The 18,884-nt window shown below is 38.4% G+C and overlaps 1 protein-coding gene across 1 annotated transcript in view; it reads left to right on the forward strand.

Moving 5' to 3' along the window:
- Positions 1-18,452, forward strand: part of LOC109919499 (potassium channel subfamily K member 2) — a 165,569-nt gene extending 147,117 nt beyond the window's left edge. The window contains exons 4-6 of the mRNA XM_048601166.1: positions 210-400; positions 6,376-6,511; positions 18,138-18,452. Coding sequence (XP_048457123.1) covers positions 210-400; positions 6,376-6,511; positions 18,138-18,452 — 642 coding nt within the window. The remainder of the gene's footprint in view (positions 1-209; positions 401-6,375; positions 6,512-18,137) is intronic.
- The last annotated feature ends 432 nt before the right edge of the window (positions 18,453-18,884 follow it).

Genomic DNA, 18,884 nt, shown 5'->3' on the forward strand with positions numbered 1-18,884 from the left:
CCTGCTCCTCTGATGCTGCCTGGCCTGCTGTGTTCATCCAGCTCCACACTGTGTTAGCACAACTGTCTGGGCTTGATACTTCAGTAGCATGAGCACCAGATCAATTTTGCATTCATTTGTTGGTCAACAGTCCTGAGATTAAAAATAAAATAGCCCGGGTGGGTAGAAAATAATTGAAAGTTTTCGAAACTATTTCTCCTCTTTTGCAGGAATGGAAGATCAGTCAAACCAAAATTCGTGTAATCTCCACTTTAATATTCATACTGTTTGGATGTCTGTTGTTTGTGGCTATCCCTGCAATCATTTTTAAACATATAGAAGGCTGGACAGCTTTGGAGTCTATCTACTTTGTTGTGATCACCTTGACAACGATTGGATTTGGGGATTTTGTAGCAGGTAAGTGTTGCCTATATTAGTTATTGTAAAATAGTTAAACTTTGCCAGACCCTATCTGGGAAGTATCAGATAGGCTGTTGGTTACAAACTCTACTGAATTCAGTTTATTGGTTAGTTTTTAAGCCTTTAATCGAAAAAAAAGTTAACCTGTCACTTATTTAATTGTTGTATGCAAGGTAACACTGTGTTTGTATAACTTGAAAATATCTTTTTCAAATATTTCATTGGGCTGTGAAGCACCTCTAAGGTTTTGAAAAGTGCCATATTATTGTAAGCAAGTGTTTTTTTGAAATGAATAATTATCGCTCAAACACGTTGAAGTTGAGAAAATAGTTTACTTCTGTTGATTTGAAGTTACTTGATTTTAATCTCTGCTTATTCAAATGCAGATCCTGCAGGAATTACTTCCTCTACTGTTTTATTGAAATTGCTCAAATTTAATATCAATTTTAACAATTGTTTTTAAAGAGAAAAAGCATGACATCAAATTAATTGTAAGTTATTATCAGGGAAACACATACAAAGTAGATTAGTAAGCCACCTGAAATCAAAGAACTATCTTCCAACGAATTGTAAAATCGAAAGAATGAAAAGATCTATCTCAGTTTGTGTCAGTAGAGACATAACGAATGACGATGAACAAATCTAAGACATTAATTGAACATTTAATGGTAATTATATGTTGCTGCCAATGTATGTTAGGGAAATGTATAAAATGTAGTGTTAAATTGGCTAAGGTATTTTTAAGTAAAATTCTAAGTGTTAAAAATATAGTGAAGTGTAAACAAGCAGCAAGAATATCGAGTAAGCGCTTAAATAACAGTTTAGCAAGGATGTTGTGAAACTTGAAAGGGCTTGGAAAAGATTTCCAAGGATGTTTCGAGGGCCGGATTGTTTAAGCTATAGGGAGAGGCTGAATAGACTGGGGCTATTTTTCCTGGAGTCAGAGGCTGAGGGGTGACCTTTTAGAGGTTTATAAAATCATGAGGGGCATGGATAGGGTAAATAGACAAGGTCTTTTCCATGGGATAGGGGAGTCTAAAATTAGAGGGCATAGGTTTAAGGTGAGAGGGAAAAGATTTAAAAGGGACCTAAGGGGCACCTTTTTCTTGCAGAGGGTGGTGCGTAAATGGAATGAACTGCCAGAGGAAGTGGCGGAGGCTGGTACAATTGTAACATTTAAAAAGCATCTGGATGGGTATATGAATAGGAAGGGTTTAGAGGGATATGGGCCAAATGCTGGCAATTAGGACTAGATTAATTTAGGATATCCGGTCAGCAAGGACGAGTTGGACCGAACCGTCTGTTTCCGTGCTGCTGTACATCTCTATGACTCTATAACGCTAGTTTGGCCTGGATTCCATCCTGCTTCAAAAAGTGTTATAATTTCCAAATTGGGGTTGTAGAGGAAAAGGATCCCACCTACAGACTCATTATGTCAAGCTGCCTTTCTAGATCTGTTATAAGATTACACAGTGTGGAGCTGGAGGAACATAGCCGGGCAGCATCAGAGGAGCAGGAAAGTTGACGTTTTGGGCCGGGACCCTTCTTTCTGGGTCAGTTGTTGAGCATTATCTAGATATCTGCCCATTACATCCTTGTAAGCCTTGAATGGAATACATTCTATTGAAAGCTGACCTGAGTTCTGTGGAATAGAAAATGCTGGAGATTATCAGCTGGTCTGATAGCATCTGTGAAGAGGAAAATAATATTTACGTTTCAAGTCGATAACCTTTCTTTGGTGCTGCAAGTGAAAAGTTAAAGAAGTAACAGATTTTAAGGAAGTACAAAGGCAGTGAAAGGGAACAGGTGCAAATAAGAAAAGGCAGAAGACATGAAATGAGTAAAGATTTGAAGGTACAAGGCAAAAGAGAGTGGTAATGGGCCAAGTAAAGAAATAACAGATGTGTCCAAAGGGTGTGTAAATGATAGAATCATGAATAGCTGCAATACAAAAACAAAAATAAATTGCAAAATATGAAAAAAATAGGAAACAAATTCAGGCAGTAGTTAACATCTGAAAAATGTTGAACTCAGTGTTGAGTTTAGAAGGCTGCAAAATGCCTAATTGAGATTGAGGTGTTACACTTTGGACTGAACTTAAGCTTCATTGGAACAATGAAAAGGCTGAGCGCAGAGAGATCAGAGTGCAAATTGAGTTGAAAATTAAAATGCTCTGTTGAACTAGCCATGACTAAAGTGATCAAAGTATTGAGAGCTTTATTTATGAGCTATACAGCAATTTTACGAGTTGATGAAACTTTCCAATCATTTTCTTCAGGCTGAGAAACGCCTCTGGGAAGGCTAGTAAAGTGTCTATGGGTCACACCACCTTCCCTTGGCAGATCAGGATGGACATTCTTGCAGGCAAGAGACTGCCCACCTCAACAGACTCCTGGCCACATTCCTCTGTTTGGGACAGGGAATGTGTTCCTTACCAAACCACACAAACGGGCTATTAATGGATAAGAGTTCTATTTCATCACACTTTTGCTGGAAGATTAGATACTATAGCTTTTAGGCCTGCAGAGTTTCAACATCACAATATGGAGGTATGCCTTTATCAATGAAGGAAAGGAGCAAAGACTAAGAACACATAAAGTTACTCTCACTGAAAAGTTGTGGTACTTGTTTTGGGTCAAATCGTTGCCACCATATTTTTATGACTGAGGCTGGAGGAATGCATTTTCCACCTAGTCCAATTGCCCCATAGCTCACAAATAAATTAAAAAAAACTTCTTCCAGTTACCAAAATGACCAATAAAGTACCTTACCTTTATCAGATTTTAATAAAATAATCTAAATTAAACTAAATGAAAAATCAACCAGGTTTCTTAATAAACTCCATTATTAACTTATTATCAAAACAAAAACTTATTCAATAAAGATGCAATAAGTGGTTAATACACACATTCAGTAATATAGAAGTATAAATTCTTATCTGTCTAAATATTTCCAAAACACACGTGCATTTAAATACTTAAGGAAAAGAGAAATGCAAAAAAAAATTTCCTGTGCAGATTGGCTATCTGTAAAGAAAACCTTTGGCTGATATTTTTTCTTGAAGGAAAAAAGGATAAAGCATAGAATATTATGAAGCCAATCACTCTGATGTTCTGTCACACGTGGTTGACTCACTAATCATACACCGTTATCTTTGGAGCCTTTCAACACAGCTTGCTCAGGAAATATTAGATCCTCCAAACTGTGTTCTGAGGAAGGGTCACCGGACCCGAAATGTTAACTCTGTTTTTTCCTTCACAGATGCTGCCAGACCTGCTGAGCTTTTCCAGCAACTTTGTTTTTGTTTCTCCAAATCACTCCTTCAGGAGAACAAGTTTCACTTTGCACTCAACAAGAGGGTTTTCTTTTCAGAAATGGGAGAGATCAGCTGGGCAGTCCTTTATTACAGGCCTCCAACTGATGAACAGAATCAATGTACTTTCCTTCAGTCAGTGCTCCAACACCTTAGTCAGGGGTCTATACCAGTGATGTGACTTCTATAGAAAGCCTTATTTTAAAAAAAAGTGAGGTCTCAGCAACAAATATGGAGAATGCTGGAGAAACTCAGTAGCATCTGTTAAAACAATAACACTGATTCCGTCTCCACAGATGCTGCCAGCCAGAAGAATTTCTTCAGAATTTTCTGTGTTTGCCTCAGATTTCCTGCATCCACATTATTTTGTTTTTATATTAGTTCTTAACAAATTCTTTTAAAGAAACTGCTCCACTTATTTCCACAAAACTTGAAGTAATGAAACATATAAAATCCTAATGGAACTGTACAGGCTAGATGTGGGAAGAATGTTCCCGATGTTGGGAAAGTTCAGAACTAGGGGTCCCAGTCTAAGAATAAGGGATAAGCCATTCAAGACTGAAAAGAGTAAGTATTTCTTCACTCAGAGTTGTGAACCTGTGGAGTTCTCTCCCATAGACAGCTGTTGGGGCTGATTTGTTAGATATATTCAAGAGGGAGCTGGACGTGACCCTTACGGCTAGAGGGATCACGGGATATGGAGAGAGAGCGGGAGTGGGATGCTGAAATTGCATGATCATATTGAATGATAGTGCAGGCTTGAAGGGCTGACTGGCCTACTCTTGCACCTATTTTCTGTATTTCTATGTAAATCCATTTTTCCACAGTCCTTCAAAACTTAACTCTTCCAAGAAATAATAAATACAATGTCTTTGTAACAATGTGAATTCACTTAGTATTTGAAGGAACAATATTCATTAATAATACCAAATTGGAAGCACAGTGAATTGTGTTGAGACTGCAAACGATAGTAAGAGAATAAAGATGTGCTAGCAGGACTGATGGACAAGGGGAAGATACATTTCAGCATAGTGAAGGCCCAAGTGATAAACTTCTGAAGTTACAACATAGAAAGGAAATACACTTCAAATCACAACGTATTAAATTGGGTTGATGCGCAGAACGTTTTGTTGTGAAGGCACAGAGTCATTAAACAGGATTGTACTAATAGATAAGTATAGAATAGAAAGGTAGGCCAAATTCTTGCTTATTTTAGTGTGTGACGGTGGAAGGTACAAAACCAAGGGGGTAATATTTGACTTGTGCTAGAACTTGATTCAGCAGGTGGGGCATTGTGAAGGTTTTAGACACTCCATTGTGGTATATAAAAAGGTTCAGTTTAGATTCACCAGAATGTTTTTTAAGGGATGAGGAAGTTACTTTGGAAATGAAAAGTGAGAAGTTTGGCCAATTTTTAAGAGCTGAAATAGTAGCAGAGTGACTTTATATAAGGTATCAGACAGATAAGGAATTCAGTAAGAAAAGCATGACAGTCCATGAATTTAAATTGTCATTAAGCAACAGAATATAGATCAGCCAAATGGCATATTTTTGTGTTAACATTTGAGATTCTGATATTGACATAGGCTATTTGGATGACAAGGCATATGTATAGTCGAGCTATATTTTTGAGATTTTTCATCTCTGTTGTTAACCCTCCATTGAATTCTGGGGTGACTGACAGTGTGAAATGTGTCAGAATAACTTCCTAGAGATGAGTATTTTTTAGTTACAAATTCTTTTACAAGATAGTGTAAAGATAAACTGAACGTTTTTTTGTAGTTTGCTTTAAAGAAGCTCATCCATTCAATCCTTTACCATCTTCAGACCTCTCCAAGATCTTGCCCTAGTTTATCTCCACAATATCCTAGTTTGCCTTCCTGTATTGTTTGATCCTGTGTTCCATTGTGAACCCTGTTCTCTTCAGAGCCATGACAGAGTCATGAGCTGTTTTCGTCTTATTTTTTAAAGGTTGTACAAAACCTCAGATCTTCACTTCCGTCTCCATGTTATTTTTATCTCAAACCTATCTTTTAAGTATCTTTCAGTCACTTTCCTTAACTCATCTGGTATGGCTCACCAGTTGTACCTTTATTTTCCTTAGTCTATCTAATGTGCTTTAAATAATTTCCTATATTAAAAATAATGTATAAACTGCTACCTATTTTCTTCTATACTTCTGATTAAAGTTTGAATGGCTCTTTTTGTTCCAAACTCAAAATCAATTATTTCACACTAATACTCAGAATAAGGTCAGAAACATCTGTACTGTTGTAATCTTTATGATCTTTCCAAAACTGACTATTAATTTAATGCTAAAATTGTGTGACCAATGCACCTAAGGCACTGAGTTTACATTTGCCAATCTCATTTCGGTTGGGGTTCTTAACAGCCCAACTTTGTAAGCCTTTTGAAGTCACTATGGGTCATTACTCCAAGCTTAAGAGCATACAAAGTGCCAGTTGCATTTTTGTTGCTTTACCCTTAATGAGAGATCCTCTCAGAGCTAAACGCTATAGCCACTGCTTCGAACTAAAGTGTGTAGCTTTAACTTTAAAAAAATGTGTTACTTCTGTGCTCTTGCCTTCAGAACAAAATCCATTAGCTATCGTTCTTCTGAAATTGACTGATTTGCTATTTTGTTAATGATGTTTAGGAGAGAGTCCTGATAAAGAATATTTAGACTGGTACAAACCTGCTGTATGGTTCTGGATACTAGTAGGACTTGCTTACTTTGCTGCAGTTTTGAGTATGATTGGAGATTGGCTTCGTGTCATCTCACGGAAAACAAAAGAAGAGGTATGTTGCTCTTAACTGTTTATATTACTTCTTTAACGCGACCTAATTTTTATATCTCTAACAAAGCTTTCCAGTGTTTTATGAGTCTGGTATGTTGATGATCCCTGTAATTTGCTTTCTCTTTTTAACTAATTGCTTCCTTTGAGTTCTGATTTAAAAACAATGTTAAGTACTTCATACGTATTTTTCCGTTAAATTTGCCCACTGTGTTATCCATTATACTGGCCCTTTTCTTAAAAGTCTGAGTCCATATTTGTAAAGCTTCTAAACACATTTTACATGTGGCATTTTTTTTTTAGTTTATAGATTGACATGACCCACAGAGGCAGTGGCCTGGCTTTATGTGATTGATTTATGTGTCTGCGCTACAACAAGCCAAAAGTACTTCATTGGTTGTAAGGAGCTTTGTGATATCCTGAGTTTATGAAATATGCTTTATGAATGCAAGTTCTTTCTGTAAACCTAGTTCTCTTATAACAAGGACAGCTTAGAAAACACACATAAATACATTAAAAAGACTTTAGTCAATGACATGACAAAGAAAGTAAACATTATGAAAAAAGGATTAAAATAGTTCAGTTTGCCCTGAGGCTGGTGAGAAAGTGACATTTGTCACTACATGAAGCATATAAGCTAAGGTTTGATGCATGATTATGGGAGAAGGTAATGTAGGGGTCTGGCAGGGAGAGATCGTTATAACTGAATGAATTTCATCTGGAGAATAATCACCGATACAGAATGCTTAGCTTTTTATTCTTGTGATTTACATGTCATTGGCAAAGCAAATATATATTACTTATCTGTGATTACCCTTAAGAAGGTGATGGTGACCCAACTTCTTCAACTGCTGCATTCGATGTGGTGTATCACCTAAAATGATGTTAGGGAGAGGGTTCCAGTATTTTGACTCTTTGACAGTGAAGGAATTTAATTCCAAGTCAGAATGGTGTGTAGCATGGAAGGGAACTTACAGATAATAGTATTCCCATACATCTGCTGCCATTGTCCTGTGTTGTAGATATTGCATATTAGGTACTGCCGAAGGAACTTTGAGAGTTGCTCCAGTGCACCTTGTAGATAATGTATCCTACTACCATATTATGTTGTTGTAGGGAGAATCAGCACTTAAATTGGTGGATGTGTTGTGAATCAAGTGGACTGCTTTATCCTAGATCGAATCGAGCTTATTGAATATTGTTTGAGTTTCACTCTGCCACGCTGCCTGACTGATGTTTTGTAGTGGTAGACTGGCTTTGGGATCTCAGTTACTCATCTCAGAATTCACAGCCTCTGACCTGTCCTTGTAGGCATGGAATTTATACAGCTGTTTCAGTTGCTGGTCAGTGGCAATGTCAAAATATCGAAGGAATTAGCGATGTTTGAATGCCAAGCAGAGATTGTTAGATTCTCACTGTTTGGAGATAGTCATTGTTTGGCACTTGTGTGACCCAAATATTATTTTCTTGCTTTTCTGACCACGTTTGAAAGTTTTTCAGGTCTTGTTTCATGAGGAGTCACAAGTGATGTTGAACATTATCCTCCAATTTTGTTGGAGGAAGGTTATTGATGAAGCAGCTGAAGATGGTTGGGCAGTCGCCTGAAGAAGGCTCAGAATGTAGTCCTGAGGCTGAGATGATTGACATCCCAAAACCCTAACAGTCTTCCTTTGTACAGGATATGAGTCCATCCAGTGGAGCGTTATCCCCCAAATTCCCAATGACTTCAATTTTCCTAGGACTTTCTGATGCTGCACTTGATCAAATATTGTCTTGAAGTCAATGACAGTTACACTGACTTCACTTATGCTCTTTTATTCATGTTTAAATCATGTCTGTGTTGAGGACTGGAGTTCAGAGGTATTTGTACTGTTAGACGACCCTTCTAGTCACCAAATTTGGAGGAGCTTGCGATGGCATTGCTAGTGATACTTTTCCAGTATTTGATTATGCCTTCTTTTGGTTTTCCAAATCAGAAGCATATGGCAGCCTGGGAATGACTGCTGTCTGTGATGATACTATGGCTTTAAGAGGTTTATTTACTACTGTTTTATTTTTGAAGAGAAGTTTTAAGGCAGAGATGAGAAGCTGTCCATTGAAAGCCAATAAAGTAAACAGCTTGTGTTTACACAAAAACCCAAGGCCAATTTTTTTTTTAAGTTGAAACAATAGAAGCAGTCTGAATGGGTGGGACAAGTTACCACAGAACCAGAATATTTAGTTTCAGTAGCTGTTGTTGCTGGGCCTTGAAGCTGGTTGGAAGCTGCAATATATCTCTCCCTGCTACTCTCTCTCTCTCTCTCTCTCTCTCTCTCTGAGAGTGTTCCCTTGATGTTTGCCATTTGGGATGCTAGAATTGCATATGAGTCAACCTATTTTATTGACTTTGCCTTTGCCAAAGATATGTTTATGGAGTGTTACTATGTTAGAACAGTTAATTATTAGTAGTAAAATAATCTATTACTCTGCTAAATTTTCGAATAGAGTTACAGCTAAGCCAATTCTTTTCTCTTTATTTCTTTTGTTGCATTTTAACAGGAGTGTATGAATAAAGTATGTTTTGCTTCAAATCTGGTAGGTTGACCAATCAAATTGCATCTGGAATGCAATACTTTACACTTACCTTTAAAATAAGAAAAAGTTAGGGTCTAGGCAATCTTCTTAAAATATTTTGAGGGGGTTTGATCTGGTCCATGACATGTCTATTAACCCATGAGCTTATTCTCAGTTTGAAATTCTGGTCTCCAAAATACCGTTTTTCCTCAGTCAGTCAAAGGCAGCAGGGCATTGCTAAATAAGTATCACTTGATAATACTATCACTGACTCCTTTTATCACTTTGCTGATGATTGACAGTAAGGTGACATTGCAGTAATTATTTAATGAAATTTGTCTTTAATGTGCACTGGACATAACATTATGAGGGGCATAGACTGAGTAGATGGGAAGGAACTTTACCCTTGGTGGAGGTATCAGTGACCATTGGGCATAGATTTAAGGGCAGGAGGTTTAGAGGGAATATGAGCAAAACATTTTTCACCCAGAAAATGGTGGTAATCTGGAACTCACTGTCAGTAAGGGTGGTAGAGTAAGACTCATAACATTTAAGAAATATTTAGATATGCACTTGTGATGTAAAGGCATACAAGGCTAAGGACCAAGTCGTGAAAAATGGAGTGAGAACATTTAGGTGCTTGTTTTTGACTAGCACAGACTCAATGGGCCTTTTCCTGTGCTGTAAACCTCTATGACTATGAATCTGTGACGTATCTAGGCAATTGTTAACATTGTCCGTTTGTTGTCAGAATTGTAGACACACTGGAGCAGGTTGGTTGAGGGCATGGCCAGTTCTGGAACAGGAAACATCAACACTATAATCCAGATGTTGTCAGAGCCAATAGCCCTTTTTGCAGCCAGTGCCTTCAGCAATTTTGGCACTGGAAATTCTAAATAATTCTGTGCCATTTCCTAGAATTTGTCCCGATCTCTTAATTATCTCTCAAACTACCAATCTATGTAACCCCTTTGAAAACCTGTTAATTCAGTTCCAAACATTGTTCTGTTGAGAAGCCATTAATTGACTTCTTAATGTGAACAAACTGATCAGACTAGTGATAGGCATTTCATTAACTTGCTGGCTGACTCTGAAGCATTCCATTCTCTCTCTATCAGACTTTTCTCCCTGGTATTTCTGTGCTCGGGACTGAGATAGTTACCATTAAGGACAGTGAGCATCTTGTAAAAGATGGAGTGCCTTTCCAAGAGGGGAGAGGAAGGAAGGAAAAGGAAGACTTAAAAATTTATATAACATGTAAGATTCTTAAAAGAAATGAAATATTTCTGAAGTGCAATGTTGTTTCATGCATAAATATGGCAGCCAACTGTATGTAACAAGATTCACAAGTTACAAAGGTTATAAAAGTACAACATATTGACAATAATTATTATATAGAATCCCTGCGGTGTGGAAACAGATCCTTTGGCCCAACAAGTCCACAGTGACCGTCAGAGCATCCCACCCAGAACCATCTACACATCCCTGAACACTATGGGCAATTTAGCATGGCCAATCTACCTAACCTGCACATCTTTTGACTCTGAGAGGAAACCAGAGCAATCCCATGCAGAACATGCAAACTCCACAAAGAAAATTGCCTAAGGGTGGAATTGAACCCAGGTCTCTGGCACTGTGAGGCAGCAGTGCTAACCACTGAGTCACTGATCAAAGGAATAATATTAGATGGAAGGGTGGTCACCTCTTCTACAAATAGTGCTGCAGGATCTGTGTATGTCCTCTTGTACAGATGGATAGAGTCTTAATTTATTATTTTACCTGAACCTTTACCTGTAATAATGCAGCACTGCATTCCTTACAACATTATATATTCACATTCTGGAGTGGAATTTTAACTTACAACCCTCTGTCTTGAAAGTAAGAATACCATAACTAAGGTGTTTGAAATGTGTTTGATCACAGCGCTGAAATCTGCCTCTTAAGATTGGATTCAAATTCATGGGCTGCATACCTATTCTTCATCAATGTCTTCATCTCATAGAGTGCAGCAACAGTTGGTTAAACTGTACTCTCCTTCTTCAATTCTATGCATTTTAACTTACGCCTTGTCAACTTCAGTAGAGGTTTCTTGTCAATTTAAAATATTCTGTCTGTTCATCTGCCCTGCTGGGTTGTTTCTTGTCTTTAAATTATCTGCAGAGATTTAAATTTGGGAGTGAAGAAATATATTGTCATTCACATCGCAGTGCAGTAATGTTTTGCTTATGCTATCATCCCTGCTGAATGGAGGAATGAAGGAACTGCTTTCAGCCACAGCTAACCGAAATATCAGGAATCAAGTCATTCTAAGTTGACTACTTCACCAAATTTCTAATTTTGATGGCAGCCATGGTTGACAACTTTAATGCGCTGTTACACTGTAGCAGTGCCATGTCCCCTTCTCCATTGAATTCCATCAGCAACATTGATTTTGACTTTAAGCCCCATGATTGCTGGAAAAGATCTGGGAAGACGGAGATATTAGAAAATAAAATGCAGCTATCTCCAGTTTAGCACTCCTAATGTATCCCTGAAGTAAATGCATGCTAAACAAACGTATGTCCAATAAAAATTACTTTCTGTTATGAAAGAATGTAATAAGGGTAAGTTACAGTTCTGACCTGGACTGAAATGTTTACAAATCAATTGGCTGCCTTGAATCTAACTTCCCTAAAAAAATGTATTTGTACTTATTGTATTATTTACTAATTCCTGTTTTTACAATCAACTAACTACTCTTACTACTTACTTACCACTTTACCTACTTATCTACCGCTTGTCCCTTCCCCCTCTCGATCTTGCTGCCTCTTGCTCACTGCTTCTTTCTTCTGACTCTTCGTCCATCCAGCTAACCACTTACCTCTCCTGAACCCCTCACTCCTGACCACTCACTCCTTTCTTTTCTGAAACCTTTCCTGAGGCGATGAGGTTACGAATAGTCTGCGAGACGATGGTTTGGTGATCAGGGTTGGGGTCATGATCGAGGGGGTGGTAGGAGGAGCTGTCAGAGTTGGCACCTGGCCTCAGCAATGTAAAGGTCAGTGTGCCATATCACTGCTGCGCCCCCCAGCTTATCCGCGGGTTTGATGGTGAGGTTGGGGCCGGAGCGGAGGGAACGGAGGGCTCCACATTCCGTGGGGAGAGGTTGGAGTGAGTGAGAGGGGTGGAGAGATTGAGGCGATTGATGTTGCGATGGCAGTTAGAAATGAAGAGGCTGAGGGAGGGTAGGAGGCCTTGGGGTGGTGTGGAGGAGGATGAGGTTTGTTGGAGGCGGGAGAAGGGGTCTATCGAGGGTGGGTTAGACTCGCTGTTAAAGAAATAGGTGTGGAGCTAATGTAGTTGGCATTAAATATTTGAACTTTTGAAAGGTGTTGGGAAAAGTACTGTAAAATTGAAGTTCTTGTGACTAAGGAGATAGTGGAAGCATGCATGCAAATTTGATAAAATGACAAAAATCAAAGAATTATGGTGAATCATTTTTTACAGTGGAGAGAGGTATAAAGGTGTATAACTCAGAAGCTGATATGCTCTTTTTGATATATCTTAATGACCTAGACTTGGGTGTATATGGAACATAATTTTAAAGTTTGCAGATGATATAAATCTTGTAAATGTAAAAGCAATAAGGATAATAGTAATAATTTTCTGAACAACAGAGATAACAGGTCAAATGGACACACATAAAAGATGGATTTAATGCCTTTTGTGGGGCTTTCCTGTTGTTGCTTTTGACTGTGGCACCATATGGGCATTACACAATATTTTGTTAAAATAGCATTGCATTGATAATAGTATCTTATCTGAGTGTAACATAGACTTTCACACTGGATGCCCACCTTTAGGACTGGCTCACTTGTACCACTACTGACTGAGTTGAATAAGTGCTAAAGGACATCACTGCCAGCCTGGGGGTTTGCTGCAGGTAGTGAGAGATGAGGGAATAACCAACGTCCTCATGACAGAAGCAGCTGTCTATAACAAGAATAATAGGAATAGCATGTACATGATCCTCATTGAAACCAAATTCCATTTCCACACTAAGGGCTGCCTCCATTTTATCATGTGAGTTAATGCATTATATCAAGAACAGATGTGATAATTCAAAGTCAGATATTCCAGAGGTGCAGTTGGCCATCAGCAAGACCAGAGTTATATATTGCCACAATCTGTAATTCCATAACCCAGCACCATCAACCTGCTTCAATTAGGATTGTAGAACAGTACAGTAGTTGGAGCACCAGACGAGGGGTCAATATTGTTAAAGCTTTCAACAGAATTACTTGTAAGCTAAAGCCAAATGAAATGTTATTATAGATAGAACTAAGTGACCCCACACTCACAGATTGAGATAAAACTTTGCAGTCCTTTCACATCCAGTGATGATTAATATTAGCTAACTAAGCAACTCTTGGGAGGAGGAAGATCTATCAATATTCCCATCCTCAACAATTGCAGAGCCCAGAACTTTCAAAACAAGACCAGTGAGTACGTTTTGGCCTCACTCTTATCTATCAGTCTAAAGCACATTCCAAATAAATATCTGTTGCCTAGTTTGATTTGGTAGGAATTCAATGTTGCAGTGGTTCAGGGTTTCATCCCCAAGTTCCAGTTTCTATGCTTTAGGTAATGTGACCCTGCCTCTATCCTTGCTGAGCACTCCTATAAAACATCACTTGTTGCTTTCTGAAAAATTCAGCCTTTTATTAATTACAGCTGAAATTTTCAGGCACAATAGATTATCATACAATCGGGTTGAATTTTCTCTCAGCAGTTGAAAACAGCTTTTGATATTTCCCTGGCATATAATTTCCAACAGGCTTTTCACAGTTTTGTCAATGGGGCCTTTCAATCACCTGACAGCTGCTCAGAACCCTCCAAATGGAATTTATGATGTTTCTGAACAGGGCAAACAACAGCAAGGCTCTTCAACTAGTCAGATTAAAGAAAGCTCGGTGTCCCATATGGATTACAAACCAGGAAGTAAATACGATAAAATATAAATGACATACAAAATCATATACAGGAATTAAGATAACAGCTGGGAAACACAGATGTAATTGAGGGAGTCAGATAAAGAATCATTTTCTGATGAAGGAATGAGACATCACTTTTATGAAATTAATTTTCTACCCCCAGAGAGGTTGTTCATCACTAGTTATCCGTTATGATGCTATTAAAATCTCAATTAATCTTAAATATGACAGCCATATCCTATTTTCAACCAATTTTAGCATAGAACTAGGAGATAAGTACCACATGTCCATAGATTTCCCCATTTAGCTGTGCATGTAGGCAAGGCAGGGCAGGGCAACTGACTGAGGTGTCAGTGGGGCAGCACTTTGGGACCAGTGATCATAATTCTATTAGTTTAAAAATACTTATGGAAAAGGATAGATGTGATCTAAAAGTTAAAGTTCTAAATTGGAGGAAGGCCAATTTTGATGGTATTACTTCAAAAGTTGATTGTAAGAGGACATTCAATGGTGAAGAGATTGTTGGAAAGTGGGAGGCCTTCAAAAAGAGATAATGAGAGTCCAGAGACAGTATCTTCCAGTTGGTGTGAAAGGCAAGGCTGGTAGGTGTGGGGAGTGCTGGATGACCAGAAAAATTGAGGCTCTGGTCAAGAAAAACAAAGAAGCATATAGACAGCTGGGATCGAGTGAATCCCCAGAGGACTATAAAAGCAGTAGAGGTATACTTAAGGAGAAATCAGGAAGGCAAAAAGGGGAGACATGAGATAGCTTTGGCAAATACAGTTAAGGAGAATCCAAAGAGATTTTACAAATACATTAAGGGCAAAAGAGTAACTAGGGAGAGAATAGGGTCCCTTAAAGATTAACAAAGCTGCCTATGTGTGGAACTGCAGGAGATGGATGAGATACTAAAAAAGAATTTCATGTCAGTATTTACTGTGGGGAAGGATATGGAAGCTAGAGGACTTGGAGAAATAAATAGTAATATCTTGAAAATTGTTGCTATTACAGAGGAGGAGGTGCTAGACATCTTAAAATGTATAAAGGTGGATAAATCCCAAGGACCTGATTAAGTGATTGAGAGGGTTGGATTATGAGGAGTGACTGAGTAGACTGGGATTATACTCATTGGAATTCAGAAGAATGAGGGGAGATCTTACAGAATCATATAAGATTATGAAGGGAATAGATAAGATGGAGGCAGGAAGGTTGTTTCTGCTAGCAGGTGAAACTAGGACTAGAGGGCATCGCCTCAAAATAAAGGGAAGCAGATGTAGGACTGAGGTCAGGAGGAACTTCTTTACTCAAAAGGTTGTGAATCTGTGGAATTCGCTGCCCAGCGAAGCAGTTGAAGCTGCTTCGTTGAATGTTTTTAAGGCAAGGCTAGATAAATTTTTGAACAGTAAAGGAATTTAGGGTTATGGTGAGTGGGTGGGTAAGTGGAGCTGAGTCTCAAAAAGATCAGCCATGATCTTATTAAATGGCGGGGCAGGCTCGAGGGGCCGGATGGCCTACTCCTGCTCCTAGTTCTTATGTTCTTATGTAAGTGTATCCCAGGCGTCATGGGAAGCTAGAGAAGTGAATGCTGGGCCCCTTGCTGAGATATTTGTATCATTAATAGCCACAGCTTAGGTGTCGGAAAAGTAATAATGTGGTGCCATTATTTTAGAAAGCTGGTAAGGAAAATCCAGGGAACTATAGACTGGTGACCCTGACATCAGTGGTGGGTAAGTTGTTGGAGGGGATTCTGAGGGACAGGATTTGCATGTATTTGGGTAGGCAGGGATTGATTAGGAATAGTCAACACAGCTTTGTGCGTGGGAATTCGTGTCTCGCTAACATGATTGAATTTTTTGAAGGAGGGACAAAAAAGACTGATGAGGCAGAGCAGTGGACATTGTCTCTGTGAACTTCAGCAAGGTGTTTGACAAAGTTCCGCATGGTAGACTTGTTAGTAAGGTTAGATCACATGGAATCCAGGGGGAGCTAGCCAATTGGATACAAAAATTGGCTTGAAGGTAGGACAGAGAGGGTGGTGGTGGAGGGTTGCTTTTCAGACTGGAGGCGTGTGACCAGCAGTGGGCCACAAGGATTGATGCTGGGTCCACTGCTTTTTGTCATTTATGTAAATTATTTGGATATGAATGTAGGAGGTATGGTTAGTAAGTTTGCAGATGACAGTAAAATAGGAGGTGTAGTGGACACTGAAGAAGGTTATCTCAGAGTACAATGGGAACTTGATCAGATGGGCTGATGGGCTGAGGAGGGGCAGATGGAATTTAATTTAGATAAATATGAGGTGTTGCATTTTGCCAATGCAAATCAGAGCAGGACATATACATTTAATGGTAGGGTCCTGGGGGGAGTTGCCGAACAAAGAGGTCTAGGGGTGCAGGTTCATAGTTCCTTGAAAGTGTCATTATAGGTAGATAGTGAAGAAGGCATTTGGTATGCTTGCCTTTATTGGTCAGTACATTGAGTATAGAAGTTGGGAAGTCATGTTGCAGCTGTACAGGCCACTTTTGGAATACTGCATTCAATTCTGGTATCTCTGCTATAGGAAAGATATTGTCAAACTTGAAAGGGTTCAGAAAAGATTTACAAGGATGTTGCTGGGATTGGAGGGTTTGAGCTATAGGGAGAGGCTGAATAGGCTGTGTCTGTTTTCCCTGGAGCGATGGAGACTGAGGGGTGACCTTATAGAGGTTTATAATGTCATGAGGAGTATGGATTGGGTGAATAGCCAAGGTCTTTTTCCCAGGGTAGGGGAGTCCAAAACTAGAGGGCATAGGCTTAAGGTGAGAGGGAAAGAGTTAAAAGGTCCTAAGGGGCAACTTTTTCACACAGAGGGTGGCACATATATGGAATGAGCTGCCAGAGGAAGTGGTGGAGGCTGGTACAATTACAACATTTAAAAGGCATCTGGATGGGTACATGCAAAGGAAGGGTTTAGAGGAATATGGGCCAAATGCTGGCATATAGGACTAGATTAATTTAAGATATCTGGTCAGCATGGATGAGTTGGACTGAAGGGTCTGTTTCTGCACTGTGCAATTTTATGACTGTATGCATGAACACAGAATTTGATGTCAGAAGTATCCTAATTGTTTCACCATTGTTATTACAGCAAAATCCACACCATTAGTTTGATGGCTTACATTTTACATGAAATTTCAAAGTGGCTTGCAACCAATCCAAGCAGTCCAAGCAGCTAATTCTTAAGTGGCACAGTAATTGCATCTGGTGTTTTTCTCTGTTTGACTTTGATTTCATTACAATGGATCACCCTTTTCTTACTTCATTTATTGCACCTCTGCAATTTTCTTTAATCATGCAGTTTCTATATTGTATGTGTTTTCTGTGCTGGACCTAAATTATACAGAGGTTTTTCTTTCTGATTTGCTTCACTGTTACTCAGCAGGAATGGAAATAAGATTTGGAGAATTACTTTTGTTCTGTCTCAGCGATTCATCGGTCTCCTTAAATGTTGTGTCAGTCGTTAGTAGGAGCTGTTTTTGACATTTTAGCTTACAAATTGACAGTTTATATTGTTTGTTAGAGCTTTTGAAGTCACACGTAAGCAAAAATTCTACTGTCTGATTTTGATTACAATCAGTATATATTGTTCTGTTACAAATACTGGGATCAAGAAATTCTCTGAGCAAATTATTTACGCAGCTTTATACAATTTAAAAATAATAAATGTTCATTTTTCCATGTTTGAAATCTGGGACTAATATGAAAAAAAGTGTTTTCTTTATCATTATCATTAAAATTCATTCTATAGTCATTTGTTCAGGGCATTTCCATAGTAATTCATAGAAATTACAACACAAAAGAAGACAGGTCACCCATCAAACTTGCACCAGTGGAAGCTCCTCAACATCCTGTTACGTGACCCTTTCACCATATTGAATTCTTCCTTTATCAAATTGTTATCCAATTGCTTTTGTACAACGTTGATAGTCACTTATGGCACAGTATTCTGTGATCCAGTTATATTTTTGTATTCAAACATCTTTCTAATCTTCTTTCACATATCTAAATATATTGTGCTTGGTAATTAAAATATATAATGGGGATATATTTTCTTTTTCTGTTTAGGTTGGAGAGATGAGAGCTCATGCAGCTGAATGGACAGCCAATGTTACAGCAGATTTGAAAGAGACTCGCAGAAGGCTGAGTGTAGAAATTCATGACAAGTTCCAAAGAGCTGCATCCATCAAAAGGAAACTGTCCTCAGAACTAGGAGGGCAGCAAATGCAAGAGTTAACTCCAGGCAAAAGAACTTTGTCAGTTAACCTCACTGATGAAAAAGATACTCTGCCAACTTTGTCAAAAAATGGTAGCCTTTATCTTAATGGCTTATGTTCTCAGAGCGCCAGTGGAGAGATCTCAGTAATTGAAGACATCAAGTAGCAAGCACCAACAAGTAATAAAGAAATGAATATTATTCAAAGCCAAACAAAGAAACTCTTTTTTTGGGAGACCAAAAGACAACTTCCATCAGAAACCATCACCGGATAAAATCTTTCTAAATTCACAGGTCATAAGATAATGCTGCTGTGAAGGAATGTAGTTTGGAGTTAATTCACTTCAATTTATATTTGATCTGATTTCAATTTTGATCTGTAACATTGCTTTATACCTTCAGAAAATCAAATCAGTGCCTTAGCTTTTGGCAGATGCAGAACCTAATGTTTATGTCCTTTGCATGTCTAGGATTTTGATTTTTTGTGAAATTCTACCCATAACTTCATTGTAAATTGTAAAAGTACTTTCCGAAGCTGCCAGGTTGAAGCAGAACAACACCGTAACAACATTCATAGCCCTAAATAAAAACCAAAAAGA

This window comes from Rhincodon typus, chromosome 9 (genome assembly GCF_021869965.1).
Source record: "Rhincodon typus isolate 14 chromosome 9, sRhiTyp1.1, whole genome shotgun sequence".
NCBI classification, from domain to species: Eukaryota; Metazoa; Chordata; class Chondrichthyes; order Orectolobiformes; family Rhincodontidae; genus Rhincodon; species Rhincodon typus.